The sequence below is a fragment of the Tenrec ecaudatus genome, chromosome 6 (genome assembly GCF_050624435.1).
Source record: "Tenrec ecaudatus isolate mTenEca1 chromosome 6, mTenEca1.hap1, whole genome shotgun sequence".
NCBI classification, from domain to species: domain Eukaryota; kingdom Metazoa; phylum Chordata; class Mammalia; order Afrosoricida; family Tenrecidae; genus Tenrec; species Tenrec ecaudatus.
The window spans coordinates 113215601-113238604 of NC_134535.1; the positions used below are offsets into that span (position 1 = coordinate 113215601).

Genomic DNA, 23004 nt, shown 5'->3' on the forward strand with positions numbered 1-23004 from the left:
TCTCAGGACTAAGATCATCAGTCTAAGAGAAGACAAAGAGATGAAAAGAAGTAGCCAGTGAAGCAGAAGGACATCTAAAATTGGCTCTCAGTGAAAAAGGTAAGACCTCAGTGGCAAAGATGAGTCAAAAGATCATGGTCTAGTGGATTAATTCATATGATTCTTCAAGCCAATAAAGATAGAATGTATGAAACTTATGTAGGATTGATCAGTTTTGTCATCACTCTTAGTATAAAATCAGCTATCTTAGAAACAGGATCTAGGATTTCATTATTCTCCATAGAAAAGAGTCAGGAGTGGAATTCTTCCACTGGGCCTCTGAGATCCCTGTAGATGGACCTTTTTGATTCAGCAGAGAGTGCTGTGGCCCAAGAAGTAGTAGCAGTAGAGGCAGCGGCATTAAGAGCACTGGACAGAGCTAGGACATCCCAGCCCCTAAAGAGACATGCGTTGCCTCCAGGCATTTATTTGAGGGGGTTGGGTTTATTTGTACCCACCATCAATGATCATGGAAGTATCAGTCAAGAAATCAGACATACATTACATCGGGAAAATCTGCTATGCAAGATCTTCTTCAAGTATTGAGGAGCAAGGATGTACTTTGAAGACTCAGGTGTGCCTGACTCAAGCAAGGGTATTTTCCATGGTTTCTTGTGCATGTGAAAATTAGACAATGAATAAGGAAATCCAAAGAAGAATTGATGCATTTGAAATACAGACAGTGAATAAAATTGAAAGTATGGTGAACTGCCAGAAGAATAAACCCATCTCTCTGGGAAGTAGTACAGTCAGAATGTTCCTTAGAAGCAAGACTGAATCTCACACACTTTGGACATGTCATTAGAAGACCAGGTCTTGTAAAAGGATATCACATTTGGTGAAGTAGAGGGTCAGCAAAAAGTTAGAAGACTTCAATGAGAGGAGTTCACACAGTGGCTTCCCCAATGGCTGCAACAATGGCACCGTGTCAATCTGGTACACACAGGGTTACCATGAGTGAGAACAGACTCAATAGCACATCACAAGAACAACTTTTCTGACCCATGGATCTAGAGCTAGGTGTCTCTGGCTATGGTTATGGCAGAGTGGAGTGTTCTTTGACCATTTATTAGCAGTGCTCAAAGACCTTTGTACCTTTGCCCGAGCAGGATGGAGGACAGAGATCAGAAAGAGGTGCAGTCATGGCTAAGAAGTGATGGTTCTGACCAATTAAATATGTCCTGAGCATTTCTGATCCTAATTACAATGTCTTAATTTCCCAAATGTATGCTATAACCATGTATATAATTTGTGAGTTCTGAATGGCTATGCAATCAATTATTGGACACAGCAGAGTAGAGAGGTCCTTGGGAGACACTATAGGTGTCAGAATTGGTAAAGAATGTTATAAGATGGTGGAATGTCACACTCCATCCCTGGACTGACTTTGAGTTTGATATGTTGATTTTCACAAGCCTGTAGGCACATAAGGGAGCAGCAGGAGAAGCAATAGTCACCACAAAGAGCTGGGAGTGGGCCTATGAGCCCCTGAGACTGAGAGGTCTTCAGTGCAGGTGAAGGCATAGTAGAGTAAGGACAATGTTGGAAAGAAATTGTTTGTGATTTACTAAATCTCTTTAAAAGGAGAAAACAGAAGCCATTCACCTCAAATTAGGTAGAACCTTCCAAAATACATAGATGTGGTGCAGTGAAACTTCTTAATATGGCTCTTCTAATCTGTGTTTCTGTAACTCCCAACACATGATTGGGTAGGACCATGTAAATAGGGTGTGTGAAACTAATAGACGAGATAGGTCAATTTCAGTTACTCTTCCCCTGTCTATAAGAGAGCCATCCCAGAGAGAATTCCTATGATCACTACGGAAGAAGTACCATCAGTGGAGCATGTCAAAATTGTAGTGTGGTTTGTATGTGATATGGGAGATTATATATATATGCAATTTACAGTTCAAATTGAATTGGATTTCTATATAATATGTATGTACAACATATTAGGTCTTTTTCTCTTTTTTTAAATAGATTTTGATTCATTGATTTGAATATTCTGTTATCTGCTAGAATTGACATAGTTATCACATCCTGAAGCAAATCTAATGATAATGTGTGTGTGTATCCCATACTAAAGAAAACACAAGCATACAAAAGATATTAAAAACCTCTGACATGTTCTAGGTAAATAATTGAGTCATAATAGATTTTAAACTTACGTTTCATTCCAGTTGACTAAGAAAAAAAATAATTTTTTGGCTGGAATATGTCTGTGGTTTCTCACTTGACACAGCTTCTTTCCAGCGTATGTAAGGCAACAGGAGAAAGAAAACACTTTGTAGCTAAAAAGAAATAAAATTGATTAAGTTAACTGAACACTCTAAACTGGTTTCCGATTGGGATCAATTTTTCTTATGCATAAAACTCTAGTGAGAAGCAGGTTTAGTGATAAGTGATTTAGGGTTAATTTTTCAATAAATCTATAATGTGAAACAGAAGTGAAACCAATATTTAAAAAATTCAATTGTTCAGTCATTTTAAGATTCTAAATTGAATCAGATATCTAGTTTTTTAAATTAGTGAACTTTAATAATAGGAAAAAACAATGGTTCTGATATTCTAAGGACATTATAACAAACACAATTAAATTACATATGTCATATTTGTTAACATGGGCTCAAACATAAGAAAAATTGTGCAGAACGGGCTGTTTCATTCGGTTATGCATAGGGACATTATGACTCAGAACCCAATGGATATCACCTAATAATACAACATATTACTGAAGAACTTTCCATCACACTCTCCCATCAGCACAAGCACACAACTAAAAACCTCCTCTCAAAACTTCAGTTTTGTATTATCATATCAATTATGCTAGGATATTTCATAAAGAACATCAATAAGCTAGGGAGCATTTTTGTAAAATTCAATGAAGTGCCCTGAAAGTAACATTTTGTAATAGAATTTCCAAAAAAGAGTTAAAAAGAAGACATCTGCAACAAAAATAAACTCAATTGATCTCTCATTGATAGTGTGAAGAGGAACTAGTGTGGTTCACTAGGGGCATGAGTGGTAAGAAATCTAGAACTCTGCTTCCACATTTAATAGCTTTACACCTGTAGATAAGTTACTTAGTCTATTTTATGTTAGTTTTATCATTTGTAAAATGAGTAGAGGACCACTATTTACAAATGCAAAGTGGTTTAAAGGCACTTCAAAGCAAGGCTCTAGAAATTCATGAAATACCAGCTGAAATATTTCAGTACACAAATGAAACACTGGAAGCACTCATTAGATTATGCCAAGAGTTTTGCAAGATAGGTGCCTGGCTATTAGGTCATTTCTGTATTTGTACCCATGACAAAGATAAGTGACCAAATAGTATGTGAAAAATCATTGAACAATATCATTAGTTTCACATCCAAGTGGAAGTTAGCTGAAGATCATTCATTCAACAACGGTTGCAGTAGTACATTGACACGGAGCTGCCAGAAATTCAAGCCAGATCCAGAAAAGGAAGTAGAGCACGTGGCATCACTGCTGACACCAGATGGATCTTAAAGCAGGAATGCCAGAAAAATGCTTACTTGTGCATTATTGATTATGTAAAGGAATTCAACTGCACGGACCATAATCACATATGGATGGTTTGAGAAGAATGGGAACTCTAGAACCCTTCCTGGTGCTCTTGCAGAATCTGTACCTGGATGAAGGGGTGGTCCTTCTAACAGAATAATGGAACATTGAGCGGTTTAAAATCAGGAAAGTATGCATCACAGTTGTATCCTTTCACCATACTTATTCTGTCTGTCTGCTAAGCCAATCATCTGAGAATCTGCGTATATGAAGAAGGCACAGCAACAGCATGGGATATCTCTGGCACAACCGTGCGTGTTGAAAGTGAGGAAGAATGGAAGCATTTGCTGATAAAGATCTAGTGTTATAGCCTTTGGTATGGGTTGCAATTTAATGTAAAGAAAGCAAAAATCCCATTAACTAGATAAATAGGTAACATCGTAATAAATGAGGAAAAGACTGACTTTGTCATGGATGTGTCTTGCTTGGATCCCCAATCAACGCTCAAGGAAGCAGCAGCCAAGCACTCAAAGACTGCACCGCACTAGATTGTTTCCCAAAGGAACTGTACTGTGTTATAAACCCATGAACTGTGCATGAGGGTTCCGCTCTCTCCAGACACTCACCAACATTTATTATTTTCTGTTTTGTTCAACTTGGCCACTCATACTAAGGTGAGGTAATGGTTATTTTGATATCCATTGCTTTATTGACTAAAATGTTTATAAGTTTATTATTTCATAACAAAATAAAATTCTGGAAAGTAGTTGATATTTATATTACAGAGGCTATTTGGATATTTTTTAGCTTACATTATGCTCTACATTTTGATAACTTCTGACAAGAAATGTTCCCTGTATTCTTGAGGAAAAGAATATTTCTAAATTATATCCTTTAGTTATAAGTTTGGATCAGGCTTGTTAGTTGCATTGGGTTAGTCTTCAATTTATTGTTGTTGTTGTTGTTAGGTGCTATTGAGTCAGCTTTAACCCCTAACAATGTTATATGCAACAGAAAAACACTGCCCTGTCCTGCTACATCCTCATAATTGTCCCTATGCATGAACCCATTGTTGCAGCCACTGTGTCAATTTATCTTCGTGAGGACTTTCTTCTCCTTCTCTCCCCCTTCACTTTACCCAGTATTTTTCCCTTCTCCGGGGACTGGTCTCTCTTGACAACTTGTCCAAAGTACGTAGGACAAAGTCTTGCCCTCCTTTCCTCTAAGGAGCACTCTAGCCTTATATCCTCCAAGACAGATTGGTTTGTCCTGTAAGAAGTCAATGATACTTTCAATATCCTTCTGCAGTACCACAGTTCAAATGCACCGATTCTCCTTCGTTCTTCTTTATTCAATGTCCAACATTAATGCGTATCTATCTATCTCTATCTCCATATCCATATCTATATCATCTATAGATAGATAGATATGTATGTATTCAATGTCCAACATCCCCATGTATAGGGGAAATGCCATTGCTTGGTTCAGGTGCACTTTAGTCCTCAAAGTAACATACCATATATACTCATGTATAAGCCAAGTTATTCAGCACAAAAAATGTGCTGAAAAACTGGGGTTCAGCTTCTACATGGGTCAGTGGTACCCCAGTAAGGTGTAACATCTTCCGGGTGATTGCCATTCATGTGCTGTTCATTCAAAGTCCAGCTGACACTGCAGGGCTTTGAATGTTGGTTTACTCACATCTAACCAATCAGAGCTGTCCTATGACGTGGACGGCTTCAATTCGCAGAAGCACCCATAGTGATTTACTTACACGGGCAGCTGAACTGGTAAGGATATGTCTGTGGCTGTGCTCTGTCTCTCCCCTCTGGTCTCTGTGTTAATTCACATCCTACATTGCCCACCCTAGGCTTACACTCGAGTCAATCAGTTTTTCTGGTTTCCCAGGTTTTAAGATACCTCGTCTTATACTCAGGTCGGCTTATATTCGAGTATATAAGGTACTTTCTTTTTAATATACTAAATAGCTTTTGTGCAGCAGATTTACCTAATGAAATACACTTTTTGATCTCTTGACTGCTGCTTCCATGAACACTGATTATGGATTCAAGACAAAATCCCTGAGAATTTCAACCCTTTCTCCATTTAACATGATGGTATCTATTGGTCCAATTGTGAGTATTTTGGTCTTCTTGACATTGAGTTGTAATCCATAGTGAAGGTTGCAATCCTTGATCTTCATCAGCAAGTGCTTCAAATCCTCCTGGCTTTCAATAAGAAAGCCCGTGTCATCTGCACATCATAAATTTTTATATTTTATTCTGATGACATTTATTGGACAAAAATTATTCAGGAACAACATGGTATCTAGACATGGCTACATTTTATACTTTGTGCATTGAGTTTAATATTTATTTTGCTCATAAATCCCAACATGTCTTAAGACAGTCCCTCTTTGTTCAGCATCTGTATGACAACGTTGGTTTCCCAAGCCCTTGCTCTCCATGAAGAACATCCTGCCCTGTCTGGAAATGGTCCAGGACTGTGCTGGGGTGGGTGCACATCGTAAATTATTAAGAAGCCATTCACCAATCCTGATGCCACATTCTTCTTCATATAAGCCAGCTTCTCTAGTTACTTGCTTCATACAGATTGAGTAAGTATGGTGAGAGGATACAACCCTGATGTACATGCATCTTTCCTGATTTAAAACTATGATTTAAAACCCTGTTCTGTTGGCACACCTGCCTCTTGATCCATGTACAAGTTCTGCATGAGCACAATGAAGTATTCTGGAATTCCAATCCTTCTCAAGGTTATAATACTCTTTGAGTCATTTCAGCAAATTATTGAACACAAAGAACAACGGGAAACCAGGACACAGTGAGTGCATTGTACGGATTCCCAAATTTGTGGTTGAGTTCTGCTTATCTAAGGACAGTTTCTTTTTAAGCCACGAGATATATCCCGGCTCCGTATGGCTGAGTAAGAAAGTGTGCTCTGTGATTGGTTGGCTTAAGAAATGATGTAGAAGTAGGATACAGTGGGAAGTGGAGACAAAAGTTGCTGGGCCAATCTCCATTGTTTTGTGGGTTGATTCAAGTGGTTCCTATTCGGGTAGTTGTCACTGGATTTGCCACAATCGCGTGGATGAGTTTAGAGAAGACCAGAGCCCTAGTGAATGTTGAGGTCACTAGTGCCCGAGTACACAGTCTGATTGCAAAGCATGGCAGATTCAAACCACACCTCTCCCACTGAGCTTCTTTAGAGTCTTGACCCTCAGACTGTGAGATAATAAAGATTAGTTACACGGAGATGTTAAATTTGGGGATCATGACATAATAGGTAGTGTATATACTACAACTCTAGGAAACCCTGACACAAGGGTCCAATCTGATACCAGGTAAGACACCTAACTAGAGCTGCACTTGGAGAATTTGTAAGGTTGAGTCTATCAGAAGGGAATGCGCGCTATTTTTCCTCTCAGTAGCTTCTGCTCAATAGCTAGTTCCCCAAGTAAATCAGAGGGCTACTTTTGTTTCCTATAGCAGATCTCTGGTTTATTTATTGACTATTAAGACGATGGCAGGAAAGCATTGAGCTATATTTCTATGTATACAGGCAGTGGTATGCAACATGCTTATGTGCTGACAATTTCATCATGAGCTAGTTATGAAGTCAATAGAATATCTCCTTTTTCTTTTCATTATTTTTGCCTTTTATTATTAGTATCTTTATAAATCCGGCAGTGATTTGAACAATAATTCATAAAATTGTATATCTGTAGGTGAAAATCTGAGGAAAAAAACATCAGAAATATATGCATTGTAACAATACAATGTAGAAAAGCAAAATAAAACAAAACTGCTGGGTGGGTACAAACTTGGTTCACTGTGACTTGAATACGTCATAAGTTGGGGTCTACCTGTACATGTGCATATCTGCTCTCAGTCTAACTGTGTTAAAATGTGTTTGCTATTTTCACTCTGCAATGAACACATAGAAAAACTTAAAGGGGAGAGTCTGATATTTAGATTACACACACACACACACATATATATAGGCTTTATTTAAAATACAAACATGCATTTTACATTATATATGTATACTTATATATACACATATGTGTTGCATATCAGAAAACTTCAAATTACTTGTGAAACTTTGTGTTATCCTTTAAGTCCATTTTAATGAACTTTTTGAGATGCCCATCTATGTGTGTACATGCGGATGCATATATACATGTTCCATGCTCCCGTCATATAGAATTATCTGTATTTATCAGACTGTGTGTATAGCATGTGTGTAAAGATGGAGTCTCCCCATCATCACTTCTAGGGAGCACTCTAACTGCACTGCTTTCGAAACAGGCTGGTGTGCTTTTCTGGACGTGCTTGATGCTCCCACATTCTTCATGGTCACCCTATTCACGTGTTCCACTCTCTCTAGCTTAGTCTGTGTACAGCTCTCACGTATCCATGCAGGGTTGAGAATACCAAGACTTGGGCCCGGCACCTCTTTGTCTCTGAGACTTTAAAGAGGTCTTGTGCTGCAGATCGGCCAAATGCAGTACATTTGAGTTCTTGACTGTGATTCCATGACTGTTCATCGTGATGTTGTCCACTGGTCTAGTAGTGAGGGCTTTTAGTTTATTTACACTCAGTCGACATTCATCTGAGACTGATTTTCCTCAAGTGCTGCAAGTCCTTTTGGTTTCAGACAACAAAATGTTGTCTGAGGTCATCTGGGCATCACAGATTGAAATGAGCCTTCCTCTAAACTGATGTCCCATTCATCTTCACATAGTGTAACTTCTCAGATTACGTGCCGTGAATGTAGATTAACTAAGTACGGTGAAAGGTTATAACCTTAGCACATATTGACCCTAATTTTAGACCATGCAGCACCCTCTTGTAATGGTCCAACAACTGGCTCTGGATCGGCGTATATAAGCACAATTAAGTCCTCTGGAATTCTCATTCTTCACAGTGCTATCCACAAATCATTAAGATACACAGAATCAAACATTCTTTCATAATAAATAAAACAGCAATAAACATCTTTCTGGTATGGTGTGCTTTCAGCTAAGCTCTCTCATTCAATGTCCTCAAGAGAATATGCCTTGAATACCTGCACCTCTCTGTTCACACATCATTGTGGTCATCATGCAATTGTCTGCAAACAGTTTTAATTGCAGGTGATATTAATGATATCATTTGGCAATGGCCATTATATATAGCAACTACATATTAGAGTCAACCTAGTGAACTGATTACTTCACGTATAATTATAATTCATTTATATTGTAATTCAAATAATGATGGCTAAGTTCCAACTTTTTCTGCCTACTAAACTCAGTGTTGTATCAGCCAATGAGCAAGATAATCACATGTATACTTCTGTCAATTTACTAATCTATAATGAAAACAGTTCATGATATTTCATTATATCAAAAATTCTTCATGGTTAAAACCAATCTGCATCCCCACTTATAGCACCTATCGATAAAATCAAAGCCTCTTTTTAAATTTACATTCTCTGACAAGAACAGATTATTCAGTAAGCAAGATAATCACATGCTTGAATGTACTTTTTAAATTTTACACTAGGTGATTCTCACTACAGATAAGTAAACAAGCACAAGTAGGCTCAAGATTACCTTACTGTGGTGCAGTGAATTATTAACATGGATCCGAAAACTAAGATCTTTGTAACTCTAGTCAAATGACTCTTTCCTGATGGGTCTGAAGATACAGCTAAGTTAGGGGATTCAATTCTGACTGATTGCTAATAGGGGTCATTATTATTGCACACAGGGTTAATGATTAATGTAAAATCTTGAAATCCTAACCTGAGAGTTGTATAAGATGAACTATCTCAGAAGAAGGAAGCAGGGGGCAGTCTCACTATGATGAAGAGGGTCGAGTCCCACAGGGATCAAAAAGCAAGACCTCTGGATATTTCCCATTCTTGATCTAGGGACAGCAAGCTGTGACACATGAGAATTAGCAAAGGAATGGCAGAGGAACAACAGCAGGAGCAGAAGTAAGAGCCAGAGCCGAGCTAGAGTGGTAGGTCTCTGTGCCCACGAAAGAAGTCCAGCTGAAAGCCTTCTGACGGAGCCTCGCTTGTGGAGTGGTGCGCACTGGGGACTTAGGTTTGCTGATTTACAAAGTTATAGCTGATCTTTTTCAGGATGAACCTTAAGGTATATTTGTGTCCCCTTGGACATTTATTAGAAGTGCTAAATGAGCTTAGTAAAATTGACTAAGCAGGGCTGAGGTCGTACCAAGGTACCAAGGGCCAGAGAGAGACTTACCTATGGGCATGGTACGGAAGAGGCTGTCAAGACCAAATAACTCTATTGTAAATATTTAATCATCAACATTTTGTATCCTTTATGTAACCTGTGTACATCCTTAGTAGACGGTACAATTCTGGGTATCATATGAGTTCTGGGTGGACATTGCACAGATTTCTCAAACCTAAAGTAGAGGGCTGGGAAGGACAATTGGTGCCAAAATTCGCTAAGGAAAAGAGGAAGGAGTTCCATTTGACCCCTTTCTCATAAGAACTGGCTTTAGGTTGGGCTGATTTTGAGTTAAATTCGCCTTCCCCTTTGAGTAGTCAGAGGGGGTCAGATACTTGCTCCAGATCTATTTTGACACTTATTATTGGATAATCTGTCTGTGACTAATTTCACAAAGTATCTACTCCCCTCAACTTCATGAGGAGCAGAGTTAAATAATTTTTGTTTCTGTTGTTTTCAAACATTCATTTAATGTGTTTGTACTTTATTTCTCTGAGATGTGGACAATGGGGTACCCTCCAAAAATGGATTTTTTTCCCAACGCTATGTATGTAAATATTTTTACAAAGCAAACTTATAACCTTCAAAGTGCTTTCCATGACACTTAATCCATTTGTCAAATCTGCGAGTCCATTCTTGGAAACATTTTTCAAACTCATCTGTTTGGATGGCTGACAGTATCTCCCTTGTATTTTTTCTTCACCTGTTTATGTCATCAAATCACTGTCCTTTCATGTCCCTCTTCATTCTTGAAAACAAAAAGTTGCACAGAGCGAGGCCAGGTGGGTCAGGTGTGTGGGACAAGAGAGGTTTGCTGTTTTTTTGTTGTTTTTTTTTGCCAAAAACTGACACAATGTGATGGCTGCGCTTGCAGGTGCACAGTCATGGTGGTAAAACCAGTCCGCTGTCTGTCACAAATCAGGGATTTTTGTCATACAGCATTATGCAATCATTTCAGAAGCTTAAAATAGAAAGCTTGATTAACAGTCTGACTTGGTGGAACTCCAAATGCACTATCCACCCTCACAGCAAGAAAACAAAAGCAAATCATATTGATCTTTGGTTTCACTTAATTAGCATTTTTTTTTATTTTGTTGAGGTGACAATGGTGTCTTCCACTGGCTTGATTGATGCTTCCTTTCAGGGTCATAAGAATAGCATCATGTCTCATCACCAGAAATGACCTTGGGAAAAAAGTCTGGTTTGCTTGGACATGTTTCTACACGACAGCTCTTTATCCTGGTCAGTCAGAACATGAAGCAAAAATTTCAAAGTGACCCTTCTCATTTTCAAATCTTCCATGAAAATTTGGAGAACTGAACTCCAGGAGAGCCCAGATAACTTTCCCATGTCTCCAATGGTCTGGTGTCAGTCTTCGAGCACAAGTGCATGGATTCTGTCGACATTTTTGTCTGTTCAGGAAGTTGGCAGCCATTCAGAACAAGGTTGGCCATCAATGGACATTTTACCCTTTCTGAAACAAGAAAACTACTCATACACTTGAGTTTTTCCCATAGCGCTGTCCTTGTAAGTTGTGCTCAACATCACAACAGTTTCTGCAGCATTTTTCCAGAGCAAGAAACAAAATTTCACAGCTTCGCTCTCTTCTCTTAAATCAGGCATCACAAAAAATGAGGTTCGAATGAAATGGCTTTTATGGAAAAATTCATTGTGACCAGAGAGAACCTCCCAGGAGAAAACACTGGGGGCACTAACTCAGAGCAAGTTTCTCGATGCTTGCCTAGCAGGAAAAATGTGTGCGATGACAGCTCTGCCCAGCAGAGCATTTTTCTGTTTTTGTTTTGTTTTTTTGGGGTGGGGGTGGTTCCCCTTGTATAGGTACTCTTATTCTTTCTCTCTCAATTATAAAGGTTTTTTAATTAGCATTAGTCAATTTGACTCAACTATTGAGGGAATGATGTAGAGGCTATATCTGACCTCCACTGGCTATGCAAAGAGGAAGATTCCAAATTTAAATCACCCTAAGGCCTATTTCTATGAGGAACATATCAGTCTTGCCTCCATCCTCCAGTCTTCTCCACCCTCCTCTGACACCAACTATCCCTCTTTACTGTATGTGGAGTTCTATCATCTGTTGCAAGGGTACAAAGAACTCACAGACAATACTAATGACTACAGGCTTATTGGGGGGAAGCTAACAAGTTACAAGTGAGGATCAGGAATGTTAAGCATACAGTTCTTTTGTCTACAGCAGGTCTTCTCTTTCATGCATGTAGGTCTGTCTCTGGTCCTCTGCCTCAGTCTTATAGCCCCATAACCTCTGCCCTGCTTGGTAAATGGTTACAAAGCTCCTTTAGCACTGGTAAATGCTCAAAGAGGACCTTTCTCTGCTTGTCAGCCCCCTGTCCAGAGGCAGTTAGCTTTCCTAGTCCTGTAGGCTAAGAAACCTGCCACTATGTCTCATGGTCTTGGTATTATTGCCTTATGCATTTCCTGTTGCCCTTACTTCTCTGCACAAGGATTTTGAATGCTCTGTTCATTGTTCTTCTTTTTGATGATCATGGGATTCCCCATTCTACCCAACAGAATGACATAACTAACCAATCCCAACGTTAGAGTTCCATATACATTATTTAGACATACCTATCCAGTCATTTGATATCATTTCAAAAACTATGGTTTGAAGAGTCATACACGTAATTCAACTGTGTAATAAACACATAAAAGAAAATCTTAAGATGATTACTAGATTGGTTGAGCAGTTTGTACTTCCATAATGATATATTGGCAATAAATAATATTAATTATTTGTTAAGAGAAGATATAGGAGAAATAAATATATAATGGAAATCTAAATTTAAAATGATTTTAAGAATAAGAGCATTAATTTCCAAAATTTTAAGATATATTTAGTTTTACAAATAAAGATAGGAAAAATTATATTTTGATAAAAGTTATAAAGACTTTAAGTTATTTCTTTTGTTAGAAATTCACAACCACTCACTTGTGTACCCACGTCTCTGGAATGTTGTGAGCCGCATACACTGTGAAATTAAAATAGGAATCCAAGCCAGGATATATACAGGAAATGCGTCCAGGTACACGTACGGGTTGAAAATCAGTGTAAAAACTACTACAGTACAGATGAATTAGGTGGTAGATGGAGGAGGATAGCTCAGCAGTGACATTCTCTACCAAGCCTAAAGGGGAAAAGGATAGATATCATGTCATTTGTAAAGGGCTCAGCTGTGACATTCTCTACCAAGCCGAAAGGGGAAAAGGATAGATATCAGGTCATTTGTAAAGGGCTATATTTATCATAAGTCATCAATTATGGCTTTGAAATTTCTTATAATAACAGTTAAATGACATTTAATTACATTGACCATCAACTGGCAGAAGTCAATTAGCCATCTGTGCTGTTGACTGAAGCCTTGGTTAGTTGCTAGTCGAGTAGATGTCTGTAGATTTTCCTACTACAGCTGTATAAACTTTGAAGCATGGTCTCTTATATACAAGTCCGAGTTTTGGATGATTAGTTTTACATTATAATCAACTATAATTGCAATATTTTGTTCCTATTCATAATTACTTGGATTCCACTTTCAGAAAAGGTGTATATTCTTTTATACCTTATAATGACTTCAGACAATTCCCACTGAAAGGGTTAATAATAATGTGATAATGGTAATATATTTATCATTGGCTGAACACTAATCATATACATTATGCTGATATAAAACCAGAATGATTATAATGCACATCTGGGATCTGAAACAAGTATCAAAATAAATGAAATGATTATGATGCTTACTAATGTACTTTTATATTAAAGATATTCTGGAGGTTTTCCATTAGTTATTTAAATTGAATTTATTGGTAATTTATAAAAATGACTTGTCATACAGGAAAAAAATGAAGAATGAGTAGGTATGTAGGCTACTAATTTTCCTCTGGCAACTGAGAAATCTAGTAAGCCCATTACTAGATACTACGTTAAGGTCGGCTGTCATTTGATTCCAAGGAGAGCTGACTGCAGTCCCTCAGGAAACTGTGGCTTACTCAAGCACATGCCACCCCTTATAAGCTATTTCTGAACCATGTTGTTGTTATGGTTCGGCACCATCGAGCCAGTTCTGGCCCAAATCGACACTATGAACAGGAGGAAACATTGCACGGCCCTTGTCATCTTCACAATCATTCCATTGATGCAGCCGCTTTACCTAACAGGATGTCCCCGCCAGGGACTGGCCTCTCCTGACAAGACACCCCAAGTATGTAACACGTCTTGCCACCCTTGCCTCTTTGGAGCATGCTGGCCTTACTTCTTTAAATGCAGATCCCTTTGTCCTTTCAGCAGTCCATGGACTTTCAATATTCTTCTCCAGCACGACAATTCAAGTGCATTGATTCTTCCACGGTCTTCCTATTCAATGTCCAACTTTCACATGCTCTAAGTTGATTCTGACGCTTAGTGACCCCAAAGGACAGACTAGAACCACTCTTTAGGGGTTCCAAGACCGTGAGTGCTTCACTGGGTTTGAATGGCTGACTTAGAGGTTAGCAGTCCAATGCATACCCCGCAGGGCTACCAGAGGCCCTTGAAAAGAAAGGTGTACACCTCACCTCAATCGTGAACTCACCACTGAATCCAAGAGAATTAGTGCAACCTCTGTGAGTTCAGGTAGCCGGGCATTTTGACACCTCATCAGAAGGATCAATTTCAGCATGAAGCATCTTCTTACAACTTGTCCTTGAGAAAATCTGTCCCTAATTAAACCTTTCTTGTTTTTGTTCACCACATAATATTAATTATTTAGTTCATAATTTTGTAAAAACGCACCAGGCAGTCAAATTTTACTTCTCAAATTGCACTCTTAGTTGAAACAGCCCGAAGGGACAAGTCGAAGGAAACGATCTCTAATTAGAATTCTCTGAGAAATGTTCAGTTGCAGTTAATGAAGCAGCGGAGTAAGGCAGTACAGAAGCAGTCTTAGAACCGGTCCCGTCAGACTTTGAAGACCAACCAACAGGGATTCTGCTGCACAACGGGAGGCAGGGAATTATAAATTTATGGGCGTAGATTGTTTCCAAGCTTTCACGTGGGCTGTTGGCATTCTCATGCCTGAAGAACCGTATTCTTGTGTATAATTCTTATCCTCTTAAAATGCACAAATAGACACCCATTCAGAAAACTGGGTCAAATGTCTGGATAATTCAGGACCCAGATTTGGAGTACAGACCTTCGTCATTGGAAAAAATAGCTCAAACTTTACACATTTTTTTCTGTGTAGAAACCCGGTTTCTGGTTACATTTCTTCTTTGAAGCTATAAAGAAATGTGCACATGCAATTTCCCTTAGAGTTTCAAAACTCTAAATGAAGACTGCATCTTGAATAATATCATTAACATTGACTAAAGAAGTCAGCACTGAGATTGGTAGATATGCTCAAAGAAATGATTATCCTAAGGAGTTTGACTATTGAAAGTGGTATCGTATCAAGGAGTAAAGTAGCAATGACTATATATGGTCAATTAAAATGCATTAATTAGAATCTTCGATATTTAAGCAGAAGATGAAAGTCTCCAGGAACATTCCTATGCTGTTTTGTGGGATTGCATATGCCAACACTGAGCAGTGTGGTGTGAAGGATATGTCATTTCAAACTTCCTCATCAGAAGAAAGAACCTATTCCATACAGGCATTCCTCCAGCTTACCCACGCTCAGTATGACCACCTAGATTCTATGTCAGCTATACTTTTGGAGGGTCTCGCTGCTTATACTTCTATTGTTGTCTGGGTTTTTATGGATACCTGAAACAGGAATTTTTGAATTGTAAGTTTCTGTTTCCATATCTTCTGCCACCCCATTCTCTTCAGTAATGTGAAGCAAAAAATAAGTCATTAAATATAATTGAATAAGTCATCTTTTGAAGAGTGCAAATTAACATCAGAAGAATATCTCTCTGTACATCACGCAGTACTGAAATAATTACAGGTATGAGAGCAGGTCAAGTTGACCATTTGTGCACATTACCACCACTGAATCCAAGAGTATTAGTTCAGTATCTGTAAGTCAGTTTTCCAGGAGATATGTAAGTGTTCCTATGCTTAATACCATCCACCTATGCTAACAGCACGGCCAATCATAACCTGCACATCAAATAGTCTTATATTTTTATGCAGACATGTGAAAAGTTTAGATATCTATTATTAGAGTCAAAAATTGGCAAAGTTGGTATTAAAAATCCATTTCTGCCCGATTCCAAAGAACAGGCAATTTGCTCTACACGAAATTGCCACCAGCCACCATCTCTTCTAAAAACAAAATCCTAAAGTCTGTAGTTTTATAAACACCTCATCTGTATATACTAATTATTCACTATCCTATTTCTCTTATGTACAATGTTAGTATGCTCTTTCCAGTAGAGTTTGGATATTAATTTAAAATTAGTGACTTTGGAGACAGATAATTGATTCTTCTTAAGTTTTCTTACATCAAAATATAAATGATAGCATTCTGCTTATTTCTATAGATCTCTTGACTTTTTAAAAATCCAGGTTAAAAGGTTAGAACAGAGTATGGTGTTTACTTATGTACAAACTAATCACTTTCATAAGTAGAAAGTTTTTTCTAGCAGAGCATTATAAAATCTCAAACAGTATTTAATATGTGTGTGCAAAATAGATTATAGGACCATAATATTCTGATGAGAAATTGAACCAAACCCATGACATTCTCTTTCCTTTCTTTTTTATACATTTGGATATATGTGCATTTTACCTTTTGCTGAAGTCTCAGAGTTTTGATGTAAGTCCTGAAAAAAATATGGGTGCAAAAACAAACATAAATAAAAAATTGTACAAAACAACTAAAGCTGTAACATTCACATTTTATACATGAAAAATTCTCTGACACAGTGAAAAGCAGTTTCTTGGTGCCGTACTTGATTGCTTTATTTTTAATTAAGAAAATCTAAAGTATAAAGAGAAGCCATTGGCGGGGTTGTAATGAGCGATCATGGCTGATTGAAAAAGAGGACAGAGAGACATTGGGAGAGCGGCTCCACATGGTCAGCCCCGTCAGGGCAGTTTGATGGATACTACTCAGCTTGATACCTTTTTTTGTGATAGTGATTCATTAATTGATTTATGTGCACCTATAATTCTCTCTACTCTGTATGTCCGGTTCTTCTCATAAAGAGTCTTTGGATCTTAACCTTGAACAGCTCTGTGAAAAGCGCTAGATGGAAACGGGTAACAGCGGGCTGAAAAATAATAGTTTCATTTCCTTATTAGATTTTAAAAATGATCAGGAATCAAATGCTTGGAGAAAATAATATACTGTGTATTTTATACTGAGTAAAAAATAAAATCAGGTTTTTTGGTAGTTATTGACATTTAAATTGTTTTGTGGTCATTTACATGTATGTCCATTTGTATGGCAGTTTTACCTATTGATTTTTATCTTTGCTGGAAGTCTAGAATTACTTTGGTGGTTTAGGATTTGATAGTTATCACATTATTAACTTTAAATTTATGCAATGTCACCCATAGATTCCCTAAAAATAAGTTTGGAGCCCTAAAGAACATTCAATTTTCTAACCAGTCCTATTTTAATTGACTTTTAATGTCTTAAAATTTGGCTTTAGCAACTTTACTTTTAAGGAGAGTCAATGAATTACAAGTCTTATCTCTCAAATTAAAAGTTAGAAAATGACTGTTTCTTAAAAAGGATTTTCTATATAAGAAGGATAAATTTATCTCATGGTTAAAATTTGAATATAGACACTTATTTAACTTTTCACATAAAAACTTTAGTCATATGAACATTTCTAAAGCATTTATACTAGAAGATAACATATGAAATGTTCACCCCATCCCTAAAGGTGGGACTATTAGAGATATTAGTTAGCCAGATGTAGCTAGAATTCAATTTATTCAGAAATATAAGCATCTATCACACAATCACCGTAGCATCCACCTATATCCTACTGAGAAAACCATGTTTTCCACTCTGTGGTACATTTATTGTGGAGCATTAATAGAAATATATTATGTGTGCTTCTGAATAGAGTCTGAAGGATGAAAAATTCTCTCTAGTGTTGGGTGGGAACATGTACTGAAGTACAACTGCATGTGTGATGTAATTCTTCCTTTCCAAAACTTAATAAATAGCTGGATAGTTCCCTGTTTGGCAGGAAATAGTCTCTTTAAAACGGAAGAAAAAATAACCAACAAAGAGAAAAGCTGCTCAAATTTCAGTTTACTGGCATAAGATTTGGATTTCTCAATCAATTAAAAATTTGCTTGTACTAGGTAGATAGGCTGGCTTGCACTGGCTTTGATAACTGAGTTGCTATTGCACAACTTCTGAAAATGTACTTATTACGTGTGTCAGTCATTATGTGTAAGTGGAACACTACTAGATTAAATAGAAAATGAGATGGTCAAAGCATGAATGCCAATGATATAAAATGAATGAACTTCTTAATGTTAGTGTAAATTAAGTAGGACCTGTTATTTGAGGGAAAGAATGATCACTTTTATTAACTGACATATATTGAATTAAATGATATTTATAATGCTTCTGTTTTTCATTTCTATAGCCATCTTCTTAGTTTTATAAAAATGTAAGGTATATGATTATACAAGTTTCAGATACATAAATATCATTTAATGCTTGTAAAGATATAGAAATCTGAAAAGTGAATATGAACTTTTTTTATACATAGCTTTTATACTTGTTCATGGCTTTCCTAGGGCATGTACAATTTTTCCCTGAAGGGGTTAGTTGGCTTTGTATAACATTTTTAGTTCAATATTTATCAGCCTTGTCATGCTTGTACATTTTTCAAGTTAAAGTTCTTTGTATGTGATAATACTTTGTATTACCCTGGGTTCTGGGAGAAACAAAACCAGGACACAAGTAAATGTACATAAGTAGAGAAGTTTATACTGAAAAGAGAATTTATAACAATAAACAACTGACACCACTCTAGAGAGAGAGAGAGGATGGATGATGTGTCAACTCACGTGGCTACCAGGCCCAAGCGCCAAAGAAGTAGGAGGTAGAAGGGTAAGAGGAAGTGGACAGTAGCAGGGCCTAGTAGCACCGTGTGGCCATGTCAGGCACACTGGAAACTCAAAACATGGCAGTGCAAGGTAGCTGGACCAAGCAGTGGAGCATGACGTGTGGGAGGTCAGGAGGAGAAGCACGGTGATGGGGGGCAAGAGGTGTATGCAACTGATCACGTGACCATCACTGAACCTCATAACTACTTTCCTTCACTATCTATTCTGTATTCCCTTTGCCCTCAGGCAGCACCTCAGCTGGGCATGCCTCTGTACTTGATGACCCAGACTTTTCATTTCTGAGGGGTCTGGGGCCATTAGTAATGTCAGAATTAGTTACTGTTGTTTACCATTGAGTTTAATTGCTGGGCATGGCTGTACTTAGTGAGGCCTATGGAATCTCCTTGATTCCAGACACAATTCCCAATTACATACAGCATTCCAATTCCCCCTTGATAATCATGATCAATTATACCACACAATAGTAACACCGTTCTTTACCTGTTGATGCAAAGGTATGAGAACACTAAAATGTCCAGGAGGCACTCTTAAATGCCAAGCCAATGGACCAAGTTCTATCCAGGTCGGAGTATTCCCCTCTTGGGATCTCGGAGCTCCAGACTTTAAGAGCACAGGGTCACCAGGGCAGGAAACAAAAAAGCTTTAAGTGGGGCACCAGTGTTCATAGTAAATGATGCCACTCCCATTTCCACTCCTTGCTGCCTGGACCTATGAATCCAGGAGATTGTGGAGACACAGCACCATGTGTTGGTCACCTGGTTAGCGGATATTCAGAGTCCTGGAGAATTTTTCCCAACCTGACAAGGTGTTGCCGTATGGCTGTTGTCATAATTGTGTCTTCGGAAGTTCATTCCATCTTTCCATCAGGCCAGCTGTTTCAGGATGTTGAGGAGCATGGTATAACCAGTGGATTACATGATCATGGCACCTTGTCACATCTCACTTACTGTGCAGTGACTTTTTTGATCTGAAGAACGCTCTATGGAATACCATGTGGTGAATAGGACATCCCTTCAGGGCATGAATAGTAGTTTTGCCTCCATTTCCGTTGTGGGAGTAGTCAGATGCTTAATTTATTCTTCACATTAGTAGGAATATCTTGAATTTCCCTGCTTCACTGAACCCCTAGAAATGTCACTAAGGTTGAGGATAGCTTATTTTTAATTTCCCACCCTCTTATATACAAATATTTTACCAATAAACCTAAAGCCATTGACATTTCTTTCATCCTGGGTCCAATCATAAATGTCATGATTGCAATGGAATCACGTGACATTATATGGATAGGAAAGGCATTTAGGTCCCTGTCCCTGCAGACAAAATTATGTCATATGGATGAAGAATTGATATAGCCCTGAGATAGAGTTATGGACTTGTATTGTTGTCCTTGGACGCTGAAGACAGACTACTTCTGTTAGCCCTTTAAAACTAAAGGTGAAAAATGAAATTGACAAGATTCCTTGCTGTGTACTAGGTACAGGAGAAGCACCTATTTGCTGAAGCAACAAAACTACATCTGGACAAAAGTTGCCGTTGGAATCACAACCTGGTTATGATTGAAACATTGTGCTGTCATTCTCCACAATCCATCCAGTTTTTGCATAGGCTACACAGATGAGCTACATGGGGATGCTATGGGAATCATGACCTATGCATCTTGCAAGGTCTCAATGTTGGCACTAATCTCTGCCGTCCTTCCAGTAATAACACAGTGTTTCTAGTTTTGTCCGAGGTGAAGGCAGTTCTCATGGTTTCCACTTATCCTTTACCCACATTGAAGCCCTTTTCCATACTTTAGTGATCCAACATGTGGATTCTGCTAACTAGTGAGTATGTGTATTCCAGTTATGCATTCTGGAGCCAGGGGAATGACAAGAGGATGGGTTTAATGACCCACTGGACCCATTATGAGATGATCATAAGCTAGTACTCCATTAAAAACTTCACCTCCACTCTTACTGCTGGGTTTGCATAATATTTGGGGTTTCCTGAAATTAGTGTTAATTCTGAGCCACTGTCTAGTAATATCCTCAAATTCTGTTTCAGTCACTCTTTTTAAAAGGCTGCAGATCCCTGTGGGAAAGGCTGGGAGGAAGACTAACAGTATATACCTTTGGTGATACAGAGAGATTCTTCCTGAAAGGGAACTAGCCTAGTTTTCATTGATGGGGTTGTAGGTCTAAACTGGATCAAGTCTAGGAATTGATTGAGGAGTTGTGATCCTTGATTTTGGTAATTTGAGCTTGACTGCTGTTAACCTGATCCAAAATTCTTCCACTTTAATAGAACAAGTAGGTCTCACATCGACTTAACTCATAGGAAGACCCTGCCTAAATAGTCAAAGTACCAATTTCACACAAATCAAGTTATTTTAATGGTCACATAGGCGCTGCTCTCCAGTACAGGAACAACACCCACCTCAGCTCTGTGATTAGTGCTTCCATATGGCCCCTCCCACTATACGATCTAATTAGTTCCGCGGTTCTCAACCTGTGGGTCACAACCCCTTTAGGGGTTGACCGACCCTTTGATAGCAGTCGCCCAATTCATAACAGTAGCAAAATTACAGTTATGAAGTAGCAATAAAAGTAATGTTATAGTTGGGAGGTCACCACAACATGAGGAACTGTATTAAAGGGTCATGACATTAGGAAGGTTGAGAACCACTGAATTCGTTCCATTGTGGAGAAGAGTTTAATGCAATTACAGCAGTTCCCAGTAGCAAACCTAGTATATAAAATAGCAACCCCAGAGTCTTCAGAGATGTCAGGACCCCCTTCACAAAATATTTCTTATAGTTTTGGTAAAAGATATATCCTTGGAACACTCCATTTTCAGGTCTATAGGTATATTCTATTATATATCCACTCTAGCATACCATCTCACACCATGGATTAACAATAACCTTTCTAGGGGCCGGCCCCATTCCCAACTATGTGGACACCTGCCTCTCCCCCAGAAGAATTTATTTCAGAGGATAGCACTGAACCTGCAGCTCAGGGAGAGGGACATGGCTGATCAGAGCACATGGGAGCAAATGAAGGGGGTGGGGAAGAGAGAGTGGAGCACATCCTGGACCACTAAGCCTTGAGGACGATATTCCCACTCAGAGCAGCCAATCCACAGAGAAGACCATATGGCCGGCCCCACTATGAGACACGACATCCCTCACTGACCCATAGCCCTATAGGGGATAATACTGGAGACACAGTGTGGGCATTGTGCCCGATCTGATCCAACCACACCAAAGAAAACACTAAGGGTGTGGAACAGACCAGCAAGGGAAACAGAGCAACAAAGTCCCCAGGGAATACCAAAAATAGACTTTGGGACCAGGGCTTGGCACCCCATCAGACTCGACCAGAAAACACTCCTAAAAACCAACAGACAGTACTTGAACTAACTACAAAAAACAACCTAAAACAATACTCTTTTTTTACTAATAGTGAGAAATGTATTCATACTAGCGGGGCAGAGGCAGCACTGTCAGTACTTTGAAGCCTTATCAGGAGAAAGACAGGGCTTGCTAATGTAAACAGTTACAGTTCAGAAACTCAGTGGACAGTTCTACCATGTCCTACAGAGTGGCTGTGAGTCAGCATCAACTTGAAGGTAGAGTTTAAGTCTAATCAGTGTGGTAGTTACATAATCTGTCAACTTTAGGGTATAAGGGTGAAGGAGTGGAGTCTAGTCTATCAATCAGGTCACAGTCTGATGATGTCTCCTTGTGTCCAGGGTCTTCTCATGTGGATTCTGGGAACTTCTTCTTCTCCCTGGAGGTGGACCACACACGCTCTCTCTACATTCGCCTTCCTGTTGACAAGCCACATGGAGCCACGCTGAAGGCAGCCAGAGCCCTGGAGATGCTTCCACCACCACTGGATCCACAAGACTTTTCACCCATCAGCCTTCCATCTTCCTGTATTGGCATCATTGAGAGTGACTACATGAGTCTTTAGAGGAATTTATGGACTAGTGTTGGATTTATGGGCTTTATCAAACTTGTGGACTTGATCTGGTCCGGGATGGGGTGTTTTCTTTATATAAAATTACACTTTGATATAAAGCTCTCTCTTACACATACATATGTGTCCCTGGATTTGTTTCT

At 38.6% G+C, this 23004-nt stretch overlaps 1 protein-coding gene across 1 annotated transcript in view; it reads right to left on the reverse strand.

Moving 5' to 3' along the window:
* PIK3C2G (phosphatidylinositol-4-phosphate 3-kinase catalytic subunit type 2 gamma) overlaps positions 1–23004 on the reverse strand; it is a 419757-nt gene that overhangs the window by 314649 nt on the left and 82104 nt on the right. Inside the window, exons 9-11 of the mRNA XM_075553327.1 lie at positions 16585–16618; positions 12804–12999; positions 2208–2330 (exon numbers count right to left, since the gene is read on the reverse strand). Of these exons, the coding sequence (XP_075409442.1) occupies positions 2208–2330; positions 12804–12999; positions 16585–16618 (353 nt within the window). The remainder of the gene's footprint in view (positions 1–2207; positions 2331–12803; positions 13000–16584; positions 16619–23004) is intronic.